Source organism: Condylura cristata, unplaced genomic scaffold (assembly GCF_000260355.1).
Source record: "Condylura cristata isolate star-nosed mole 26May11 unplaced genomic scaffold, ConCri1.0 scaffold00034, whole genome shotgun sequence".
NCBI classification, from domain to species: domain Eukaryota; kingdom Metazoa; phylum Chordata; class Mammalia; order Eulipotyphla; family Talpidae; genus Condylura; species Condylura cristata.
In genome coordinates, this window is record NW_004567135.1 from 2,474,970 (window position 1) to 2,498,186 (window position 23,217).

General features: G+C 45.6%; 1 protein-coding gene across 1 annotated transcript in view; it reads left to right on the forward strand.

Annotated features, from left to right (window-relative positions):
• Positions 1-23,217, forward strand: part of R3HDM2 (R3H domain containing 2) — an 87,525-nt gene that overhangs the window by 27,483 nt on the left and 36,825 nt on the right. The window contains exon 2 of the mRNA XM_012732279.1: positions 20,592-20,788. Within this exon, the coding sequence (XP_012587733.1) occupies positions 20,624-20,788 (165 nt within the window). The 5' untranslated portion in view covers positions 20,592-20,623. The remainder of the gene's footprint in view (positions 1-20,591; positions 20,789-23,217) is intronic.

The following is a 23,217-nucleotide window of genomic DNA, read 5'->3' on the forward strand; positions in this document are numbered from 1 at the left end:
TTTTTTTTGTTAGAATTGCATTGAATTTATAGGTTAACCTGGAGCCTTCCCAGCCAGAGGTAGCATGTATAATGCCATTAGTTTGGGTATTATTATCTTTCAATAACCTTTTATAACTTTGAAAGATATTTTTTTCTTTTGTTAGACATTCCCAGAGAGTGTGGACTCCCTTTTTCTATGAGAGTTCTAGTTAGTGTTAGAGTTGCTGACTTAGTATTGATACATTAGTATTAACTAAAGTTCATAGTTTACATTGGGTTTCACTCCTTAGGTTATACAGTTTTACAGGTGGTATGTACACTATTAAAGTATCATATCGTGTATCCACTATTACATTACCCTGCAAGATAGTTTATTCCATTAGAGAACCAATAGAAATGAGTTTCTAATTTATTTGCAATCTTTGTCTTTTAATTGGCATTTTTGGACCACATTTATTTAATGTAATAAGTTTAGATTTAGGTTTACTATTTATTTTTCTTTGTCTTCCTGATTTTTTAAAGATTATATACCCATGCATACAGAACTGGAGTACAGGCCAGAGGCGCAGGGGCAATGAGATGATTCCCCAGAGACAGAATGGGGGACAGAACAGGCAGATGGACAAAGTACATTGCTGAGGGGAGCAGCGGGGAGACAGGAGAGGTCTGCTGTGGCTTGTGGGTCCCTCCCTGGCCAGGATCGAATGTGTGCAGAAGTTGCTGTGGCCAGCTTTGCAGTGCTGCGCTTTAACCCGTTGAGCCACCAGGGAGGCCCTGTCTCCCTAATTTTTAATCCTCTGATAATTTTCTTCTCCCGCTTTTTGAGTATTAATAATTTAACTTTATCTAGTAAGTGTCTATTACGATTATCTTTGCTTACTGACAGGGATACAATCTGAAAAGTGACTTATGCAGTGATCTCACTGCTGTGCAGCTCTCATGGAGTGTAAGCGCGCAGCCCTGAGTGGAGCAGCCTAGTATACATCTTTGGCTTTTTTTTTTTTTTTCAAGTTTTCTTACTAGCTAGTACTTTTGTGATTGTTCCCTTTTGGTGCAGTCCCTGGTACCCTACCCGGCTCCCCTAGGTTTCCCTCCCCTCCCCCAGCCCGCCCCCCCTTAGGCCCCTCCAACCCTCCCCCAGTGCACGCCTCAGATCTCTGACTGACTGGGTACCTTTCGCTTTTCCCGGAGCGTTGGCCTTTTCCTGGACAAGAACCTGTGCCCTGGCTGCAGCCCAGGTGCCGGGACCCCAGGAGCCACCGGGAGCATACCTGTGCTTCCTGATCACCAGCACATAATGCAGTGCATCGGTGACCACAGCTCTGTCATGCGTGACTGTGTCTCTGTGTCATTTTGGGGGGTGCTGCAGACACGCGTCTCCTCCTCGCTGCACGCGCCTACCTCTTCGTGAACTCATGTTTTGCCATTTCAGGTGGAATGTTGACACTTTGAGCATGTAGGTCACTTTCCTGGCTCTCCTGACCTACTCGGCACCACCCATGAAGTCCATCACTTCATGCAGAGCTAGATCGCTGCCCCCTCCCCGTAGCGCTTGGCCTTCGGACCTGAAGACAGTTCTCAGGCTTTGTCCCAGAGCTGTACACATTCTCAAAAGCTATTCTTTCTGGTGCCACCTCTTTTAATCTACTTCTCTCTGTCCTCGTCCTGATATTCTATTCTCATCCTTTTCATCACTTCTGGAAGTAAGTTTACGTCACAGTTTCTCCTGACCCCGTTTTAGAGCCAGCATTTCATCTTTTTGGATGTGGGAGAAAGAACAAGCAGACATTAGTATCCTATATTTCCTCTCTTCTTCCCCAAAATGAAAAATGGATTTTCTTAAATGTAGCTTACTGGAAAGAAAATTCTGTGTAGCTGTGTGTGGTCTTGTTTCTAAGGTTCAGCTCGTAGCTTTTAGACAGAGGCCATCTCTGGCCAGGTTGCTTTGCAGGTGAGACAAATGCAGAATACATGCATCTGTCTTCTCAATGGAGGAACCATTTATTTAACGCCATTTTGCCTCATTCTGCACTAAGCGTGTTTTGCATGTCATTACAATGCCATGGTGAACATTTTTGGACATTCTCCATCCTGAAGCAGAGTTGATGGGTCAAAGGCAAAGCAAATGTAAGGATGAACTTTTATTTGCATATTCCCAGCCTGATATTCTTCTCCAACAATGTTCTTTTTGGGCATCTCACCATGTGCAGTAGGAAGGAACTGTGGCTGTGTCTTTAAAAACTATCCTCAGGGTGGTGTGGAGGCTGGCGTGCTGCTCAAGTGCTTGAATGAGAGCGAGAGGAGGAGGTGGGAGGGCTGCTCTTGCGGCCTCTGTGTGTGTGTGAGAGGGAGAAAGAGAGAGGGAGGGAGGGAGGGAGAAAATGAGAGGATGTGTGTGTGTGTGTGTGTGTGTGTGTGCACACGCTGAGAGAGAGAATGTAACTGTTGGCAGCGCCCTAGGTGACATCCCTCGGAACAGCTGGGCCATGGTCGGCTTCAGAGCTGCTTGTCAGAGCAGTTAGCTTGCTGGAGATGCTGCAGCAAGGATCAGTGGCGTCTCATTCAAGGGCGAAGGGGCGGGAGGGACGGTGGGCGGTGGGGCAGGGAGGCACAGGTTTCCCAGAAGGAGTTTCTTCCGGCAAAATTCCGGCAGAATAGAGCCTTACAGCGAGGTCTCCGTCAACAGTATGAGCTCGCTGTTGGCTTACGGGCAGACCCATCTGGGGTGAGTCTGGCTGATTTTCTCTCTCGCTTTAAAAGTCCTTGAACTCCACTGAGCTAGAAAGATAGGTATTTTTTGCAACTTGGCAAATTTAATTGTAGAATACACACTAGGGGAATCAGAAAAATTTTAGGTGCTAAATTTCGTGAGGCTTTTTGTCAGCATTTTCATTTGTTCATTTTTATCTTTAAAATTAGGTTTTGGTAGAACTTTTACCCTGTTAAGAGCCCACCTCTGCCACAGTATTTCAAGCGGAGCGTCATTCAGATTTAGCTTATGCGAATAGTGGTGATTTCTGTTCTCTTTGGTGATGCAGCTGACGCACTTGCAGGAAGCAGGGGATCCCCTATAAATACCCTTCGCTGTGCCATTTCACAGCTGTCCGTACCCGGCTGATGAATATGTCCCTGTGTCCCGTGTCTTTATGTGACTGACCCCTAGTCTTTAAATGCGATAAAAAGAAACATGCCTCTTTCCCCATATCTAGGAAGCCTTTTTGATTGGGACTGTCTTAGGAGGAATTTGTTCAGTCTTTTAAACTGAATCATGCTTTCTGACATGTTGAGATTGTCAAGAATATCTGTGGGTCTGCGGCTGCTTATTTTGGACTACTTGCTTGTTTTTTTGTAATTGACTTGTTTTTGCTTGCTGGCTTGGCTTCTAAAGAGTGCAGAGATGGGATTCCCTCTACCTCCAGTGACGTAGTGATTTTGTTTGCAGTATTTTTCTTCGGAAGGGAGGGGACAGAGAAGGAAGAAGAAAAACCCATCGGAAGCGGTGCGTTGTCCTGTCTCTGCCTTAATGATAACTGGGCACCCGTGAACAGAGCCAGAGCTAAAGTGGGTTGTTGTTAATTTCAGGGGTGCTGCTTTGCTTCTTTCCTTTTATAATAGACTGGGGCAGAGTCAGGGTTGCCGAGCAGGATGCCTGGGTTAACCCTGTGTGTCCTGCTGCTGCTGCATTCTACCTACCGGGCTTTTCTAAGTGGGAACTGAAAGGGCTCACGCGGGCTTCCGGAGCCGAACATCCCTTCTAGGCTGAATTTTGAAATTTGGAATCTTTCTGCTTCATGTGCTTTATGTGTGTGCTGTTTCTCAGACTTCAAAAATGGTAGTTATGTAAAATCCCTTGCCACTGTAGCTGAGTAAAACTCATTTTAAATACATGGAGTTAAAGCTTTTAAGAAGAAATTGTTAGATATACTCTAAGGCGTGAACCAACTTAGCTTTTTGTGGATAGTGTTTGGGCTTCCCATTCTGCTTGCAACTCCATTTTAATGCAACTGATCTTGGAGAGCTGCCTGCTGCGGTCAGTGTGAGAAATTCAGCAGACTGGATGGGGCGTAAGGAAATCTAAGGTTCGCCTGTCTATGGATGTGTTTGTCCAGCCTGTGTGGAATGTGCCTTTATGAAGCTGGTGGTTCATTTTCTGCCCTGTGTTCTTTTTTTGTTCTTTTGCTTTCATTATTCCAAGTTCTGTGTTAATTGAGAAGGGTAACTGCTTTTCAGTTTACATTATGCTTTGCTGTTTTAATGATAGCTCTGTTATATTAATATTATTACAGTCAGAAGTATTTCAAACTCATGCAATTCTAATTTTATTTGTAGAGAAGAAAGGGTTGGAAATGAGGACGATTAATCTGAGTGGAAACCAAGAGCCTCTGGAAGAATAACCTACTTAGGGACTTGCCAGAGGCTGGAGCTCTAAGGGTTAAGAGGAATTCCATTGCACCCTTGCCTCTTGACATTGCAGCAAATATGTGGATAATTTCTTGCTAGCTTTTCAGGAAACCCCTGTGGTGGACAACCCTCATTAATGGTTGCTGGGAGACTGCTCTGACGTCACTGGGAGCAGTTCCCGTCTGCAGCGAGGACAGGAATAGCCTTTGAGGGGGAAGAAAACTGCTGTGAAATTAAAAGATGATGGTTTTGTTAACTTGGTTTTCCTTCCATTTGGGAGTGGGTGGGATAGACTGAAGTCTTTCTCAAGTGTTTCAGTGATTAGCAAAGAAAAAATTACCAAGAGGTATTTTTATTCCAGCTGAAAATGCCTCTTTTCAAATGTGTTTTTTTAACCATCAAGGTTTCGGAAAAGGTCAAGGAAAGAAAAGCTGTGGAAAGACTTTAGAGCAGTATGATTTCACTTTGTTTTTATCCTTCCTTTTTTCACTTTTTTTAAAAGGAGGAGGAAAAGTGAAAGGTGGCTGGCGTCACCCATCAGCATAATTAAAAATGTGATCTGTGTGGAAGGGGCCTGACAGAGGGGTAGGGATCACGCCCGTGCCTACAGTTACTGCACCGGCTTTCTCAGATGCTCTCTCCTGCCCAGCCGCACCCACTGCTACAGCCTCTTAGGAAATTCCAAAGGCTCGGATTCTGGCCATAGCTGCTGGAATTCAAATGCTGGCTATTCCAGGCACCAGCTCTGTGACCTTGGACAAGTTAACCTGTCCGTTTCTTGATCTGTGAGCTATGATGCGGAACAAAGGTAACAGTTGCTATCGTCCCTTAACGTTTTGAAGATCCAAGCAGTTAATGCATGTAAGCCTTTAGGGTAGCGCCTGTCACCATAACGGCTTTCTTAGCATCTACTATTATCATTAATATAGAGACATGAAATGGGGAGGTACTATTATATCTTCATAGTATACATGCATTAGAGATCACCTGTGATTTCTGAAGAATTCAAAAGAAACTGTTGGGCCATGTCGTATATTTAGTATTATAGTGAATACTGTATAATTAAATATATAAGCTTAAAACTGAAATAGTTGATCCTTTCAGGAAGCATTTCTAATTGGAGGCTTCTAGGCTAAATTACAAACACGTTTCCATAGATTGGCATCTAGCATTTTCTTTCTATGGACATTGTTGATCTTTTGACTGACATAGATGGTGGTTGGTTGATCAGTTGACTGGGTTTTGTTTTTACTTTCTACCACTGGTTCTGGTCACTTTGAAACCTTAGGACACTTTCTTTGGTGTCTGCCTCTGAGATTTTTCCTTCTGCTTTTCTCCCTATGAATGATGTAGTAATGTCCTTTCCCCATATACTTGTGTGAATATAAGATTTATATGAAATACTATAAATAAAGACTCCTTATATTCACTAACTTAAGGAAACTCAGGATTGTCAACAAACCCAATAGATGAAATCATGAACAACTACTAAGTAAAATAGCTCGTATCACCATGCCTTTTTACCTTTCTTTTTTTAAATTTCATATTAACATCTAAGATTGTCATTTTAACGTGGTTTTTGAGGCTTCACCTTTTAGGTTCACCTTAAACTACCAGCTACAGGCACAAGAACAATAAGGTGTGTGACGAGGCCTGGAGACCTCTTTGTCACCTTACCCGTCTTCCCTGCTACTAATGTGTCTTAGGGAGCATGGGGTACTTCTCTGGCGGGGCACAGGGGGAAAGAAAGTCAACATTATTAAAAGGGAGCATGAGTTGAAGGAAAAGAAAAGGTAAGGCGCTCTGCCCTGTTACTACTTTTAAAGTGCAGGCACTGCCTGGGTTGTGCCAAGTGGGTATTATATGTGGCCTGGAGAATAGCTGAGAGATTTACAATTAAATGTCTGACTGTCTTAATATCTAAAACTCTTGAATGCACGTATCCTAGGGAATTGATAAAAAAAAAAAAAAGATTTAGGTGCAGAGAGAATCATCACGGCATTATTTCATTATAAAAATTTAGCAGCTTCCTAGACAGCCAGTAATAGAACAGTGGTTGAATAGTTTATAGGATATACATGTAGTAGAATATTAGGTGGTTATTAAAATGATTTTGTGTAAGTATTTAGTAATGGAAGAAATGGTCACAGTCTTAGAGGTAGAAGGAAACACATGGCGTAAAAATGTTCTATATAATATAAATGACATTAAAAGTATTAGCTAGGGAAACATTCCATATGGATATAAACAAATTTGATACAAATCTGGAAACAACTTTAGGAGAAATCTCTCTCAAAACATTGCAGTTATTAATGCTAACTTTCTCTGATCATCGTTTCAGGTTATGGGTGAGACACTTCCTTCCCATAATGATGTGTGTAAAGCCTATCGTCCTTTTCTGATCATAAAACAATAAAAAAATTTAATCCCTTCTGTTAGTATGTGAAAGTAAAATTCTAGGCCGTGTTGAAGCGATCACCCACATAAGCTCTGAGCAGAGTGCTCGGAGCGCCAGAAAGGCTCGGTAATGACAACGCTGCTGTCGCGGGGCAAAGGTCGCCTCCTGTCACGGCGCCTCGGGCTTTTCTTTGGGGGCCACATCCCTGCGAAAATACCGAATCTGTGCAGCTTCTTGCCTTCCGCGAGCTGTGAATGTGCTGTCCTTCTGGGGAGATGAACCCAAGATCTTGAAAAAGAAAAGCTAAACAGGTTGAAGAATGAGAGCCTAGTGTTTGGTTTTCTTTTAAGATATAGAGAAAATTGGTGTCTAGAGAGGCCTGGGGTAATTTTCCTTGCAGTGGCCTTGTTTCTGGTTTTAATGAGACTTAAGAGTCCCATTGCAAGTGGCTGCTCTCCCTCCCTTCCCCTTTGCTGGGCTGGCTGTAAGAATTCTTGGGAAATGGGAAACGGGATTGCGGAAAGGTTTCCTTTGGGCTAGGAGTCTCTGGAACTCGGTCATTTCTGATTTCTCCAGTTATTTTGGCCTGTGGGCCCTTGGAGCTCGGGACTGACAGAGGAGACGAGACTCCGTCCGCCTAGGACTTGCTTGGGGCTGGCGCAGGTCGGATTTCGGCTTGGGGGGGAGACACGCCGCGCTTCCGTCACGTGGTGCTCTCAACGTGGGACTGGCCCACGCTTGCTAGCTCTTACACCAGTGGCTGCCACAGTGAACACACATTCAGTTCGTGGCATGAGAAGAACAACCGTGTCTCCTACCGCCTCGGCTCTGCCGGGACGGCCTTCCCTTCCCTAGGGCCGATGATGTCGGTGCTTAACACCACCGAGCCGCGTGCTTACAATGTGTGCTTTACCTTGAAGTTTACATCCATGTTACCACAATTAAAAAAAAAAAAACCCAGCACAGTTGACAATGGCAGTTGCCAAACAAATTTGGTCCTAAGATCACAGATTCCACCCCCTTCTCAGCTTGTCTTGCCCCACAGGGCGGGAGGTAGAGGCCTCAGTTAAAGGCTTGTTGGGTGCCCAGGTGACGCCCAGGCGTTACGTCACCTGTCGATGATGAGCATCCAGGAGAGGGGATGTAGTGCGTCAGGTGAACTTTTGGAGTCCTAAGCACCACTGGAGAGAGAGGTGGGGTTTTCCTGTTCTCGTCTCATTTGTAATTACCTCGTCTCCCCTTTGCTGCAAGGAGACCTGCTGTGAAGAAGGAAGAAGGGACAGGGCATGAGGAATACGAGTGGCAAATCTGATTATTTCTTCGCTTGGCCAGGGCAGTGCTTGCTCTGAGCAAATGAGTGGTGGTGAGGAAGGAGGTGTGCAGAATTCGAGCGTGGTGCGCCAACTCTGGCGTTTGAAAATACGGAGAATAAGGAGCGTGAGACCTGTGAGTTTTGATGCTCGTTTAACTTTCCAGAAAAGCTACAGGGAAACTGCAAAGATCAGCAGACCGGTTGAAACTGTAGGGCGGCGCCTGAGGCAGGGCGGCTGGCGGTGGCTCCCGGCTGCTGACTGTGCAGGTTGCCCGCAGGTGGTTTCTCACGGGCCAGTGAGTCCTGAATTGCTCAGCTGAAGTCAAACAAGGGAAAATCTCAAGTTTTTGGAATTCTCTGTCACTTGCATAGGTTCATCGACATCGCTACCCACCTTCACCCCTGCTGTTCATGTCCAGCCTACCGGGACGGCAGTGCTTCTTATTTGCAGACTGTCCTTCGAGTGTCTTTGTAGCTGTGTCTGTGGGAAATGTTTGATTTAAAAAAAAAAAAGCAAAGGGAATTTCGTCTTGTAACTCTTAGCGATAGAGCCTGTTGCCATGGAGCTCTGGCTCAGATCGGCTGACCCAGGGCCAATGAGCAGATAGAGCACAAACGCGTCATCATTTAACCTTGCAGAATCCGTTTGTTCAGTGGTGTGTGGCATTAGCGGCATCATCGTATATAGAGCTGTGAAATAAAATGTTCCGAGAGTGGTGTAAGGTGTTTTCTCCTGTCTTCCAGAATTGCTGTATAATAGAAACACTGTGATAAAACATTCTCTCAGGGTGTAGGCTGACCGGGGGGAGCCGTGGTGGGAGCCCTGCCACCTGCCGTGACCGCTGGGCTCTGCGCAGTCCGCTGGACATGTGCCAGTCTCGTCAGAGGCCGGGGTCCTCCCGACCAGGGCAGCTATGTCTTTGTAGCTGAAGCTGCCTTGCGCAGCCTGGTAGCTTTAAAGCTGAGTCTGAAATGAGTGGCTTTTTTCTTGCTTGTTTTTCCTCCTCTCTCCTGCTCCAGTGTGGTAGACCCCAGACAATGTTGTATCTGCACACCGTTTGGTCTGGCGTCAGTAAGTCGCTGAGAGGGCCTCTGGGTTTCTCACCCTCACCTCTCTACCGTGTTCAGATTCAGTGACATACATCTGGGAGTTTTCACTTAGCTCAGTGTTAGTTCCTTGTCATACCAGATCATAAAATGTGCCCTCTCCTGTTCCTTATTCCTACAGAATTTAGAATGGTTCATTCATACAAAGAAAAATCCCTTCTAGATTTTTTTTAAAGATTTATTTATTTATTTGTGCATACAAAACTGGGGTACAGGCCAGAGGCTCAGGGGCTGCGAGAGGCTTCACCAGAGACAGAGTGGGGAGCAGAACAGGCAGATCTACGAAGTCCACTGCTGAGGGGAGCAGTGGGTGGGCCAGGAGAGGTCTGCCACGCCATGTGGTCACCTCTGGGGCAGGCGGGAATTGAACTCATGCGGAAGTGGCTCTAGCCTCTCAATGCTGTGCTTTAACCTGCTGCGCCCCCAGGGAGGGCCTCTAGATCTTTTTTTAAAGATTAATTTATTCATGCATACAGAACTGGGGTACAAACCCAAAGTGCAGGAAGTGAGAGGATTCCCCAGCGACAGAGTCAGGAGCAGAACAGGCCAACTGACAAAGCCCACTGCTGAGGGGGCAGCGGGGAGACAGGAAGAGTCTGCCGCACCCTGTGGGTCACTCCCTAGCCAGGGATCTAACTCGGGGTGAAGCGAAAGTGCTGCACTTTAACCCATTGCACCACCAGGGAGGCCCCTTCTGTATCGTGTTAGTGAAAGATGTCAAGAGCGTTGTGGTTCTCTGATTACACTTTATGCCAGGGAAACTTGAGAAGTCATGATGGGTCACTTGTTCACTTCCACATTGCTTTCTTTGGCTATTTACGCTTTTGACAGATTGAAAGAAACCTCAAAAAGAATTCCATGAGTTTTCCCTTTTGAGCTATTTGAGTCTCTATCAGTCAGATGTGAACTTCAGTCATCAGGGAAGGAAAACCAACTTCAAATTCATCTTTTAAGCAAAGAGGAACAAATGTCTATTTGGTATCTGATTAAGTAGCTTTTTTTTTTTAAGTAGTGGGAGAGAGGGCCAGTGAGTATTTGGGGTTTCGTAAGTTTAGTTACTGTAGTCTGGTTGGGCTTATGAGGTGAAGCTACGTAGAGGCTGACAGATAAGCAAGTCACGGTGTTTTCTGGGAGATCATTCCAGGAAGAAGGAACAGTGAAAGCAATTATCCTAAAATGGGTTTAAGGCACAGGGAGAAGTTATTGTGACTAGAACTTCCTAAGTGGGGGGATCTCATGAGGTGGGTCAGAGGGCAAATTACTGGTCAGACTGTTTTATAGCCTGGTAGGTCTTTTTTTTTTTTTCTTTAAAGATTATTTTACTTATTTTAAATTTTTTTTTTAAGATTTATTTATTTATGCTTACAGAATTGGGGTACAGGCCAGAGGTCGGGGGTGAGAGGACTCCCCAGAGACAGAGTGGGGAGCAGAACAGGCAGATGGACTTTGGAGAGCTTTAACCCTCGCGCCACCTAGGAGAGCCCCTTGTAGGTCATTTTAAGGATTTTGGCTTTTGCTCTGAGTGAGATAGGGAGCTGGGGGGAGGGGGGTCTGAACAAAAATGTAACATGATCTGAAAATGTTTTTATACAATTACTCTGGTTGTTATGCTTACAAAATACCTTTGGGGAACAAGATTGAAAGTACAGAAGCGTACTCCTTTATCAAATACTAGCGCTCTTTCTGTACAAGAATCATTTATCCACATCGACTGTGTTAAAACAATTCTTAAAATACTGAATTCCTGAGAAAATAGGAAACTAAGTACAGGGAGGTGTAAATAGATTACTTTTTTCCTTCTTGCAACTTTTTATTGTCTAAATCTCATCAAAATAGGCAAGACTCTCACCTAGGCAGGTTCATGCGGGCTCAGTGGTGTTGGGGAGGAGGCGCAGCTCCACGGTGCCGGTTTTGGGCAGAGGCCGCCACTCGCCACTCGCCACTCGTAAGGGAAACAGCAGCGAAGGCGCCGGCTCCGACCTGCCTCCTCCCTGCCCTCCCTGTGCGGGACGAGCGCCAGCGGTTCCTGCTTACCCTGCGCGCTCGCGCACGGTTTCCCAGGGGCCAAGGCTAGACCCCGTCACCCTCCTCTGGCCGAGGAGATGGCCAGTGCGCAGTGAGGGGCTTTGGAAACAGTGACTTCATAGACAGTGGCAGGCGGCGCAGTCCATGCACTTGCCGGCCACCACTTGCCGGCTGTGCTTTGAAGGTTGTTCAGGATTCTGGTGGAGGCCGCCTCTACCTCACCTGCTCGCGATGTCGGTCACCCCTGGCCGCAGAGGTGACCTGAGCACAGGGTAACATGTTTATATCTTCCAGAAAAATGTTCTTCCCTTATTTTGTGTCTTGCTTCCTAAGGACATAGAAGCTCCAGGTTATTACTGCAGGATTCTTCATGTATGGGAATTGAAGAAATTTTTATTTTTATTTTTTGTTATTACTTAGAGTGTATTTAAAAATACATAGATGCATGTCCATCACAGCCTAGTTAGTGTCTTAAATAAGATCGGAGTTTACTTTTCTGCCACAGTTGGACAGTCTTGATGTCGTTGCCCCCATCAGGTGCACTCTAGTCACAGACCCTAGTCACGCCTGTCTGTAGTCTTCTGTTGGTGGTTTTCAACCCTGCTGTCATCCCACAATTCAAGACTGCCTATGAAGTACCTGCCTGTGTGTCTGCATTCTAGCTGGCAGGAGCTAGGAATGAAAAAAAAAAAAAAAAGGATCACCTAGTTCCTTTCATACTCAGAAAGCTGATGTCTGTTACAAGCCATAAAAAATGGAAATGATGGGACAGAAAACATATTGCAAATGTTGGAGCAAAACAGTTCCCAGACCAGCAGAACTGCAGAACATGACTGAAAAAGAGAGCTAAAGGAAACAGTTATAACGATGTTTGCTGGATTAAAAAAAAAAAACAATTGATGACGTGAAACAGGAAGAAAATAGAGACTGAGAAAAACAGATTGTAACTACTGAATCTAAAAAATAATAAACCTGAATTATGTGCAATAGAGGGCCTCAACAGCAGACAGAAGCAGGTAGTGGGGAGAATTAGTGAGCTTGAAATCACAATATCAGAGAACACACAAATAGAACAACCAAAAGAAGAAAGAATAAAAAGATGAAAATAGCATTAAGAGCCCTTCGGAATAACCTAAAGTGATAGAACACCCATATCTCCCCAGCAGGAAAACAGAAAAAGAAATAAGACAATAATTCCATTCACAATCACTTCAAAAAGAATCAGATACCTCAGAATTAACCTAACAAAGGTGGTAAAGAACCTCTACAATGAGAACTATAAGGTATTATTAAAGGGTGTCGATGGTGACACGAGAAATGGAAAGATAGCCCGTGCTGGTGAATGGAGAGAAGCAATATAACACAATGACTATTCTACCTAAAGCAATATATAAATTTTTAACACATTCCCCACCAAACTATTAATAATAGTCTTTAAGGAAATTGAGCAAAACATTAAAATAAAAACATTAACCCCCCCCCCCCCAGTGCTGGAGAGGATGTGAAGAAGTGGAGCGCTGCTACACTGTCAATGGGAATGTAAACTGGTACAACCAATTCTGAAAGTGATCTGGAGTTACCTAAAAAACTAAAGTTAGAAATACTGTATGACTCACCCATCCTGCCCCTGGGCACCTATCCAGAGAACATGAAACCATCAGCTCAATAAAACTATGCCTTCTACACTGTCTATTACAGCTCTGCTTATAATAGTTAGTGCCTGGGAGCAGCCTGAATGCCCGTCAGTAGGAGGCTGGATCAAGACAGTATACTATACCCACAAGACAGTATACTATACCCACCGACGGAATTCTGTTCAGCCATAGGGACAGAATGTTGCCATAAACAGCTGTGGAATTAAGCGTAGTAAAGCAAGTCAGAATGACAAAGACAAATACCGCACACTTACATAGTACACAATTAAGCAAAGTAGAATGCCTACAAAAACTAGTGGTTATTAATAAACAGTGATGTTTCCAAGGCTAGTGGAAAAGGGGTGAAAATATCATAGGGTTAGCAAGCATAGTGGTGGCAGGAAAGAAAGACTCCTTCATGGAAGTTGTATTTACTGCTGCCATAATAAAATGCCAGACTAGTTGGCTTAAACTGCAGACACTGTTTTCTTCCTGCCTTGGAGACGAGAAGTCTGAACTCCAGGTGTTGGCAGGTTCGCCTCTCAAGCTCTGCACATCCTCACATGGTCTTTTCTCTGTGTGTCTGGTGTCTGGTGTCTCTGCGTGTCTTGATTTTCTTCATTATAAGGGGACCAGTCACACTAGAATTAGGGCCCACTCTCCCACTCTGATGGCCTCATTTTAACTTAAGCACCTCTTCCAAGATCCTTCTCCAAGTAGAGTCCCATTCTGAGGGACCAGGATCTAGGACTTTCAACTTATGAGTTGGGGGAGGGACCCCAATTCAACCCACACTACACTACTTCTGCCCCATGACCTAGAACACAGTCATGCTCTCAGACTCAGCTACAGTGGTGGTTGGGATATGTGTGTATGTGTGTGTGTGTTGCCCCAGGAAATCATGTGCCCAGTGGAAAGGGAGCACTGCTGAAGTGATTGACTGTTGGGCAATGAGCAGCCTTTCCTTTGCAGCAGAGGCTTGGGATCTAGTGATTCCTGCAGGTACCTGTATCCTTCGTGTGAAATGAGACTGTGCTTACAGCATTTCTTTGACCAGTCTCCTATTCAATTTTCAGTTTTGAAAGTCTTTTAAGGTTAAATGATTGACTTAGGTATCCTTTCCACCTCGAGGCCCTCACCATCTTGGAGGTCTTGACCTCTAAGGGTATCATGGGGCAACATAGACTTCTCTGCATGACATTGAAGTTAGTGATAGAAGGCATGCTTAAGGTCACAAGAATGGGTGAGTAGCTTTTTTTTTTCCTTTCCAGAATAGCTTGAATTAGGAGCAGTTTTGCAAAGACATGGAGGCAAAACTGTGAACTTTCAAAGTCAAACCTTGGCTGTCAGATAGCTGCCTGTCTCCTCCTGTCTTCACTCTCTCCTTGGCCCCCACTGTTCTGACTGTCCACTGGGTAGCGCGTGGAGCATGAGTGTCCTGAGGAGACATCTGCCTTTTTAAAGTGTGCTCTTTGCTGACTGGGGTGCAGTGTGCACAGACGGCCTGTTGGAGGCGCACATCCGGCTCTGCCAGGAGCCTGGCGTCTTTGCTTTCTTCTAGCCAGGCTACACATGAAATATTTCCTTTGTTCTTCACAAAAAAAAAAAAAAAAAAAATCTCTGGAGCCCACAATTTCCCTTCTAAACTGAATAAACCATAGCTTAGCTTTACTACTGCCTTTATTTTGCTCCTCGTGGTGTGTTTTTGTTTGTTTGTTTGTTTTTTAATGTCTTCCTTCAGCTGCAACTTGGGCTTCTGTTTTGGCTCAGAATATTTGTTTACAGGAACCCTTATGCCCTAAGAGCAAGGTGGCAAGTCTTCTCATAGGATTACAGGACTGGAAATAACTATAATGATTATTTTGAAGAAAAAAAGAAAGTCTCCACTCAAGATATATGGTTTTGAGTTCAGGGTATCAACTGATGGATTTTTTTTTTTTTTAAGATTTATTTGTGCATACAGAACTGGGGTACAGGCCAGAGGCTCAGGGGCGGCGAGAGGCTTCACCAGAGACAGAGTGGGGAGCAGAACAGGCAGATCAACGAAGTACACTGCTGAGCAGCGGGCGGTCAGGAGAGGTCTGCCGTGCCCTGGGGTCTCCTCCGGGGCAGGCGGGGATCAAACTCATGCGGAAGTGGCTTTGGCTTCTCAGTGCTGTGTTTTAACCTGCTATGCCACCAGGGAGGGCCACAACTGATGGATTTTGACTGTGGAATAGTGGCACTCTGGCCATTACTGGCTTTGTTAATTTAGTTACTTTTACTTATCTGAAGTCAGCTTTTTTCTCCCCAGAAGTTAAATGGTGAGGAGATTTAAAACCATGTAATACGCAGGCTGATGTAGAAGAAAAAAGCTTGTCTAAGCAAGGACCAGCAGAAAAAGGAATGAGAAAACAAATTTTGGCTTTGTCACCACTCCTCCCCTAAAAAAGCTTCATATCTGGAGGTGAAGACTTTGCTAGAGGTCCATAGCCAGCTTCAGGATAACCATTTTACAGTTTTACTGATGATTCAGAAGCTGATTGCGCACTTCAAAGAGAACTGAGAACCTTGGAATAAACTTAACAATGGAAATAGAAAAGGTCTCTACAGCGAAAATGATAAGCCACTATTAAAAAGAATATAAAATGCAAAGAAATAAGAGCATATTCCGTGCTCATGGATTGGAAGTTAATATTGTTTAAAATTGCCATCTGAACCAAAGCAACTTTCAGATTTAATAGAATGCTTATCAACATTTCAATGGCATGCTTCAAGGAAAAAGAGCAAAGATTACTGAAACTTTTACAGAACCACAAAAGATCCCAAAGAGCCAAAGCAATATTCTGGTTACTCTCCACATTGTATAAATCTTTTCACCTTTTACAAAATGGTCAAAGCAATCTTAACAAAGTAAGAACAACAGAGGTGTCATACTTCTAGACTTCAAACTGTACTGCACAGCTTCAGTAGCCCAAATACTATGGTATGAGGATAAAAACAGACACCCATACCAGTAGAACAAATTGAGAGCTCAGAGATAAACTACCCTAACATGGACAGATGTGGTTACTTTACCACAAGAGAGACAATATACAATACATAGTGGAGAAAAGAAAGTCTCTTGGTGTTGGGAAAACTGCAAGTCATGTGCAAAAAAAAAATCTGGGTCCTTATCCCAATATACACAAAAATGAACTCAAAATGGATTTTTTGGATGTAAAACCTGAAGCCATAAAATACATACAAGAAAATATTGGCAAACTAATTCGCAGTAGTGACTTCAGGGATGTCTTTGGAAACTTGACTCCAGTGACGAAGACTACATCAAACAAAGGATTCTGTACGGTAAAAGAAACAATAATTAAAATGAAAAGACACCTTGCTGAATAGGAGAAAATATTTGCTAATCATATATGTTACAAGGAACTAATATCCAAGATCTATAAAAAACTCATAAACTCAACAAAAAGATACAAAACCCAATCAAAAACTGAGCTGAAGAACTAAATAGACACTTTTCCAAAAGAAGACATACTTGTGGCTAACAGTCTATGAGGATGGTCCATATCAGAAAGACCAAAAGCAGGTGTTGGCAAGGGTGTAGAGAAAAAGGAACCCTCATACACTGTTGGTGGGCATATAGACTCATCTGACCTCCATGGAAAACAGTATTGAAGTTTCTTAAAATATTAAAAATTGATCTACCATGTGATCCAGCAATTCTACCCCTAGTTACCTACGCAGAAATGCATATAATTTGAAGGAATATACACACTCCTTTGTTCACTGCAGTACTATTTACAATCATCAAATTGTAGGCACAGTGTAAGTGGCCAGTGACAGATGAGTGGATTAAAAGATGTGGTACATATACACAATGGAATATTACTCTGTACAAAAAAGGTGAAAACTTGCCATTTCCAACAACATGGATGAAATTGGAAGGTATTATGCTAAGCAAAGTCAATCAGAGGAAAAAAGACAAGTAACAGATGACTTCCTTCATATGTGGAGCATAAAGAAACAAATCAAAGGGACAGACAAAACTAAATCAAAACAAATCCTAGAAACATGACTGTAGAATTAAGGCTACCAGAGGGGAGGGAGGGAAGACTGGTATGTCCCTCTCCTGGGGAGAGGGCCCGAGAGACTGAGGGAAGATTATGGGTGCTTTGGTGCTGGGCATGGTGTGGAAACATACATCTGAAGTGGTGTGAATCGGTACCCCCTGCCTCATATACTTCAGTTAGAAAAAATAGAATTAAAAAAAAAAAACTTTACATTCTTTTTGTGAAAAGAAAAACCTAATTATGAATAACTGTGGACATCGACAGTGGACACAGGAGAATGGAGATGAATAAGGCTTTGCTCCACTGCGGTGTGACATTCACTGGTTTGTCACCTTACCAGACTTTCCTTTTCCTTCCTGTCTTTGGCCACTTAGTAGAGCGACTGTTGCACAAAGATGGAACCAGATTTCCTGGAATTTGCTCACCATGTACTACTTGTATGATTTTTAAGTAAACTGATTAACTTCTCTGTATGTCAGTTTACATATCTATAAAATAGTGATGATATGTAACTCATAGAGTTGTTGTTAGATTAAAGGAGATGCTTACCATACTTCAAGGTCATTCCTGGCAAAATATAAACAAAAACTTTAATTGGTTAGAGTTATCATCTCTCCCTGTAGTTATTCACTAAAGAGTTAGGCTTCTCTGTCTGGTCCAGTTAGTCCCTCTGTTAACAGCCATCTTAGGATACTTTTTGCCGGAAGGATCAAGAGCTGGGAGTCCAGGTGGAATGATTCATTTGGTGTGTGTCACATAGCGTCAAGGATACAGTTTCTTTTCTCTTTGTCAGCAGGATGTTGCCAGAGTCCAGGGACCTTCTGCGCCCTAGACCACCTGCAGCAGGAGATAATGACTACTTTTTTTCCCTAATGACTTTCTTTTAATACGGTGGCAAGCCTTTTTTGAGGCCGCTTGCCCTGCTGTGTCTCATTTCTCACTGCGGTGATGGAATCACCTGTCCGCAGGCCACCACACAGGTCTCGAAAAACAGTTACCGTGGCTGGCTGAGCTGTTAGTCTCAGGTCGCAAGCTCAGGGGTGGATGTCTTCACTGGCCGCAGCCTCAGAAGGCAGATGCTGAAAGAAAGTTGCGCTGGGTTGGTGAGGTGGGAGATGGGAAGGCGTGGCTAGGTAGCCAGTGGGGGGTGCCCGGCCTTTTTCCCCAGTGCACCTTTCCCTTTAACCCCAAGTGAGGATTACTGGGCTTTGTATGAATCCTCCAGCAGCCGGCAGGCTCAGTGGAAACGACTTGTCAAAACTCTCGGAAGTGGGTGTGTTTATCGCTGTTTCGTTGGTGTCTTTAAGAATCTCAGGCTTAGGTTTTCCTCTTTCCCAAAATGAAGGAAGTCACGTGGCTCATTAAAACTTAAAACTTGAGGGCGTCCCTGGTGGCTCAGTGGGCTGGGGTTGGGGCGCAGCGCTGCAAGCTGGCTGGCCTGGCTCTTACGAAAGGCGGTTTTCTGTGTGGTTGGTCTTTTCCCTTAATACTCGGACTAAGTCGGCGCTGGGTGCTGCGGAGGAGTCCAGGTACCCAGCTGGTTGAACCTTTTCTGAGCCGCAGAAGAACCGCACAGCTGTCATGCAGATAGAAGAGACACACCTATTTGCAGCCAAGATCCACCCTGGAAAAAGAAGCAACTAGCGGCTTTTCCCTTTTCTCCTACCACTTGCTTTTCCCCCCTCGGCTTTATTACTGCAATGGACATACAGCGCTGTATAAGCTTAAGATGTGTGACAAAACAATACATTGTGAAATGGTCGCCATGGTAAGGTCAGTTAACATACATCTCAGAATTAAAAACACGATTTTTGATCCTCATGATGAGAACTTAAGGACCTGCCCCCCTGGCCACTGTGGGGGTACCCGGTGTCCACATCCTCACCGTGTGCTCGACGCCCCACAGCCTCCCCTTTGAGCTTTTGACATCTTCACCCAGGTCCCCAACCCCTTCTTGCTGTTTTTGACGCAGAAATTTTCTTGAGGCTATTTAAGCCTGAAAAAGCGATTAAAGGTTTGTCACTTGGTAAAAGGAGTAAACTTCATTTTGTGTGAGTCTCAGCAGATGTAGGTTAAGGTGAACCAGCTGTCTGTGTTGCAGAGAGCAACTGTATATAAAGCACTTGCAAGAAATACTGAGGCGATAAAATCCCGCAGCTTCTCTGGGCGGGGTGTGCAGGCCCTCTGAGGAGCTGAAGAAATGAGCTCTTTGGGGGCGGAGGGAGTGGTTAGGCCGTATCTGAGAACCTTCCAGTTCTTTCATGTTTCCTCAGTGCTGAGTTTTGCTCACTTCAAACTGAAGAGAAAGAAGGACTTGATTGCCCAAAGGGAGAGGGGTATAAACGCAGCTGCCCTTAACCAGTGACCCCCAAGCTCTGTGGGCTGTAACTTTGTGTTTAGAATTCTGTAGGTACTGAGTCAGCTAATAGAAAGTAGAACGTTGGCTCTTTTCCTTGGGAGTTCCGGTATGTCCCATCTTTAATTCAGCCCTGTGACTGGGCGCATGGAAGAGATTTGTGTGGCCCCTCAGACTGTCTGCACCATGGCTTGGTCGCCCTCACGAGATGATGAAGCAGTGATCTTGTAGTGTTTAACTTAATACCGGGATGAGGCTGCCTGTGCTTCTCAGGGCGCCTGCTGGGTCTTATCTTTTAAACTGATTTAAAGAAGAAAATGTTCGGTGCAACAATTCCCCCCTTCAAGCCTCGCTGTTCCGGCATCTGCAGAGCACATGGGTCTTGGTCTCTGAGTGTGTGCTCGGAGGTCGCGTCGACTTCGTGGCCACAGTTCTCAGGCAGAGCCAGTCAGGGATACGGAGGCATCGCCCTGTGCTCTGGTTCATAGTCATTGGAGACGCAGAGCGCATGAGCCCCACAGGAAATAGCAAACAAAGGTTCTTTTCTTGCAGGGGAAGACCCGTCTTTCTGCAGCAGCATCAATGACCGTAAAGTTCTCTTCTGCCCGGCAGCCTGCTTAAGATAAAGAATGTTAAATTCTTTAACCATTATCTGAGTTTGCTGCTTTTTGATGGTGGAGATACTCAGAGTTGGTAACAGTGTGGTAGCTGTGGAAGTTCTCCCTTGGGAAAGGAGAGTGATCGTCTCTGGTGGCCAGTAGAACTTTACACTGTCTTCTTTCTGGAGAGCCTAGCGGGTTCACTACATGGAGTAACTGTCTTCAAACTGAAAATGTGAGCGCATTTCTGAAGGGAAGGCAAAGTACCCAAGGGGACTCAGGCTGCCTTGTGTTACAACTGAATCCTGGTAAATCTTCAAATCATTATTTTGAGTAAGAGTCCAGATAATATATGATACAAACATCAAGGCAATTCAGACTGACCTGTAGCCAGAAAGGAGCTCAGTGGCTGGCTGGAGTCGGCAGGGAGGAGAGGCGAGGCGGAGAAAGGAGTGGGAGAGCGCTCCGACGGCTTAGTCCTTTGCGGTGGTGGCGGTGCCCCAGACTCGGGCACGTCGCAGCCCGTCACAGCACGCATTTTATTGTATGTCGGTTTTATCTCAGTAGAGCTCAAAAAAGTAAAGAAATGAATTCAGGAGCAGCATTTAACCAAGTCCCTTTGCTGGGCTCCAGGGGGCCTGCTGAAGACTCGCCCGTGGGGTGAAAGTCTTGCATGTAAGTTAATGCGGACACACGTCTCCTCTTAACGCATTGATGTTTCTTTAGGAGTCCATAGAGGCTACTGCATTTTACTGAAGATGTCTAACAGTAACACTACCCAAGAGACCCTGGAAATAATGAAGGAATCGGAAAAAAAGCTGGTGGAAGAATCCGTAAACAAAAACAAATTCATATCGAAGACTCCAAGCAAGGAAGAAATCGAGAAAGAGAGCGAAGAGACCAGCGTGCGCCAGGAGACGCAGGTAAGAACTGGAAGTGTGTGTGCGTCGCTCTCCATGCCTGAGAAGAAGCGTGGCTGCAGGTGGAAACGGAATCCATAGGAAGCCGGGTGCTCAACCAACACTTGATGCTCCCTGGAAGCCCAGCTTCTGCACTCAAGAAGTCCCTCCTTCCCTTTTCCCCGTAGAATCCACAATAAAGTGTAAAGAAAGCAGTGAGATTCCTAATCCATGTGAACCTCAGGTGTACTTGTTCTTGGTACACTGTAATGCTTTCAACTATCAAGAAATAAACTGTACACATGCATATAGTTAACAAGTCATAATGTGCCGCATGCAGTAAACTTAAAAGGAGAGCTGCCTGACTTTACACACAGCGCAAGCTGTGTCAAAGCGTCAGCGTTTTCTGTCAGAAATCGCCTCTGAGCTTGCCACCAGTAAATACAGTGCAGGAATCTCACTCTTGGTCGCGCCTGCCCATCCAGATGCACCTGCAGCGCGGCCCGGGCTGACTGGGCGTCAGGGCTCCTTCTCGGGTCTCAGCCAGCACAGGCCCAGCTACCTCAGCTTCCCTGCTCACTCTTGTCCGTGGCCACCGCTGGTTTCCTTGTTAGCCAAGGCCAGGTTGCACGCATCCTCTTCCTGCCCCCGGGAGCGTGGTCTCTGTTACAAACCTAGGGGGGAGACTGCTTATCAAGCAGTCAGTTTAAAACTGGTAGTGACCACGTTCTCGAGGGTCGGGAGACTTGACAACCCAGTTTGCCTAGGCCTTGTCTTCTTTAAGGATTAGAACAGCAGCAACATAAAGGGATGAGTTAAAATCAGACAGCTCTTTGAGATGGTTTGCTTTCTCCCTGCCTGCTTTTCTGCTGTCTTTCCTCTCACAGTTTGCCAGTATCTGCCCTGGCTGCTTTCCTTTCCATTATCTTTTGCATGTGAGTTGTTTCCTGCCTGTGCTCCCAGAATTCACGGGGACCGTCTGCCCCGTTCCCGCTACCCTCCAGCCTCCACTGACACCAACAATGAACTTTTAAGTCCCCAGGACAGAGAGGAATGAATGTGTGATTACGTGCTGCCATGTGACATGGACGATAATAGTTAAGCAAACTTTTGTGTCCAAGTTACTCTGCTCTCTGGAGACGATTTCCAATTGTGTTTGAACTCCTGCTGTGTGTGTTTCTTGAAAACAGGTACAAAAGAAAGGATGTCTGCAGGTTTTGTGTACTTTGCAGACACTAAGGAATTTGAAAATACCTTCCCCTGAATACAGAGTGTCTGTGGAGGAGCCTGGAGGGCCGCCGTCCCCGGCCGCCGCTGCCGCCATCTGCTGGGCTCCTGGGGCCAGTGCGTCTCTCCGCCTCCTTGCGCTGAGATTTCCAACAGTCTGTGCCCCTTGAGCAGCACTAAGCATTTTGCTCTTTCTCCGGCCTCCCCCACTTCGTGCCCAAGCCTGTGCATCTAGCCAAGGCCTCCTGGCGCTTCCCGGAAGTGCCTGTTCGGGATTGGCGCTGGGGAGTTTGTGGGACGGGAAATCCCGTTCCTGGTGTTGACACCCACGAGGCCTCCTTGGAGTCAGCAGCTGGAACTCAGGGCATCTTTGCCCACAACGGTGCAGGCGGGCCCTGAGGGTCCCTTCAGAATGGGTGAGCCCTGCCCGAATGTAGATGGCCCTGTGAGTGGCCAGCTGGGCGTGGCCGTCTCACACGTTGTCCCTTGAATTCGCGGTCCTTTCTGGCTGCCGCTCTGTTTTCGGAAGGTGGCTGCAAACTAAAGATTTGATCTCGTGTGGATGGTCTTCCACTCAGTGTGTGTCTTGTGCCCGAGGCTGCCCTGGTCCCTGCCTGCCAGCATGTGCCTCTGGCGTTCTGGGTGCTGGCATTATCTGATGTCCATCCCCACTAGAAATGGAAGCTGAAGGGTTGGGGAACACGTGCCGTGTGCGAGCGCTCTGCCTGCACCTCTCTTGGTATTCTCCCCTTAGCCCGCACTAACCCTTAAGACCCCACCAGCATCGTCTGAAACCTCTCCGTCCTTCAGAACTCCAGGAACACTTCTCCAGGACCTTCCCTGACAGACGTAGCCTCTGTAGAATTCTTCAATTGAGGTCTGTCTCCCTCACAGAGCTGCAAGCTCCATGAGGCCTAAGATTAGGTCGCGTTGGACTCCCGTTCTGTTTCTGAGGCCAGTCGAGTTCCTGCAGGCGCTCCGTGGCGGTGAGCGCATGAGTCACGAGCTGCTGGCCCTCAAGCAGACAGCCCCGACGGCGTCAGTAATGCACCCACCGCTGTGTGGCTGCTGTCTGCTTGTCTTCTTGCACAGGATTGTGGGTCCCTTCCAGACAAGGTGTGTGCCTTTCTGTTTCTTCTGGCAGTTGGCAAGGTTGCTGGTACAAAGTGGGCTTTCTGTGTGTGCTCACTGCTAAGGAAAGCGACCCACTCTGGGAAAGAAACAGA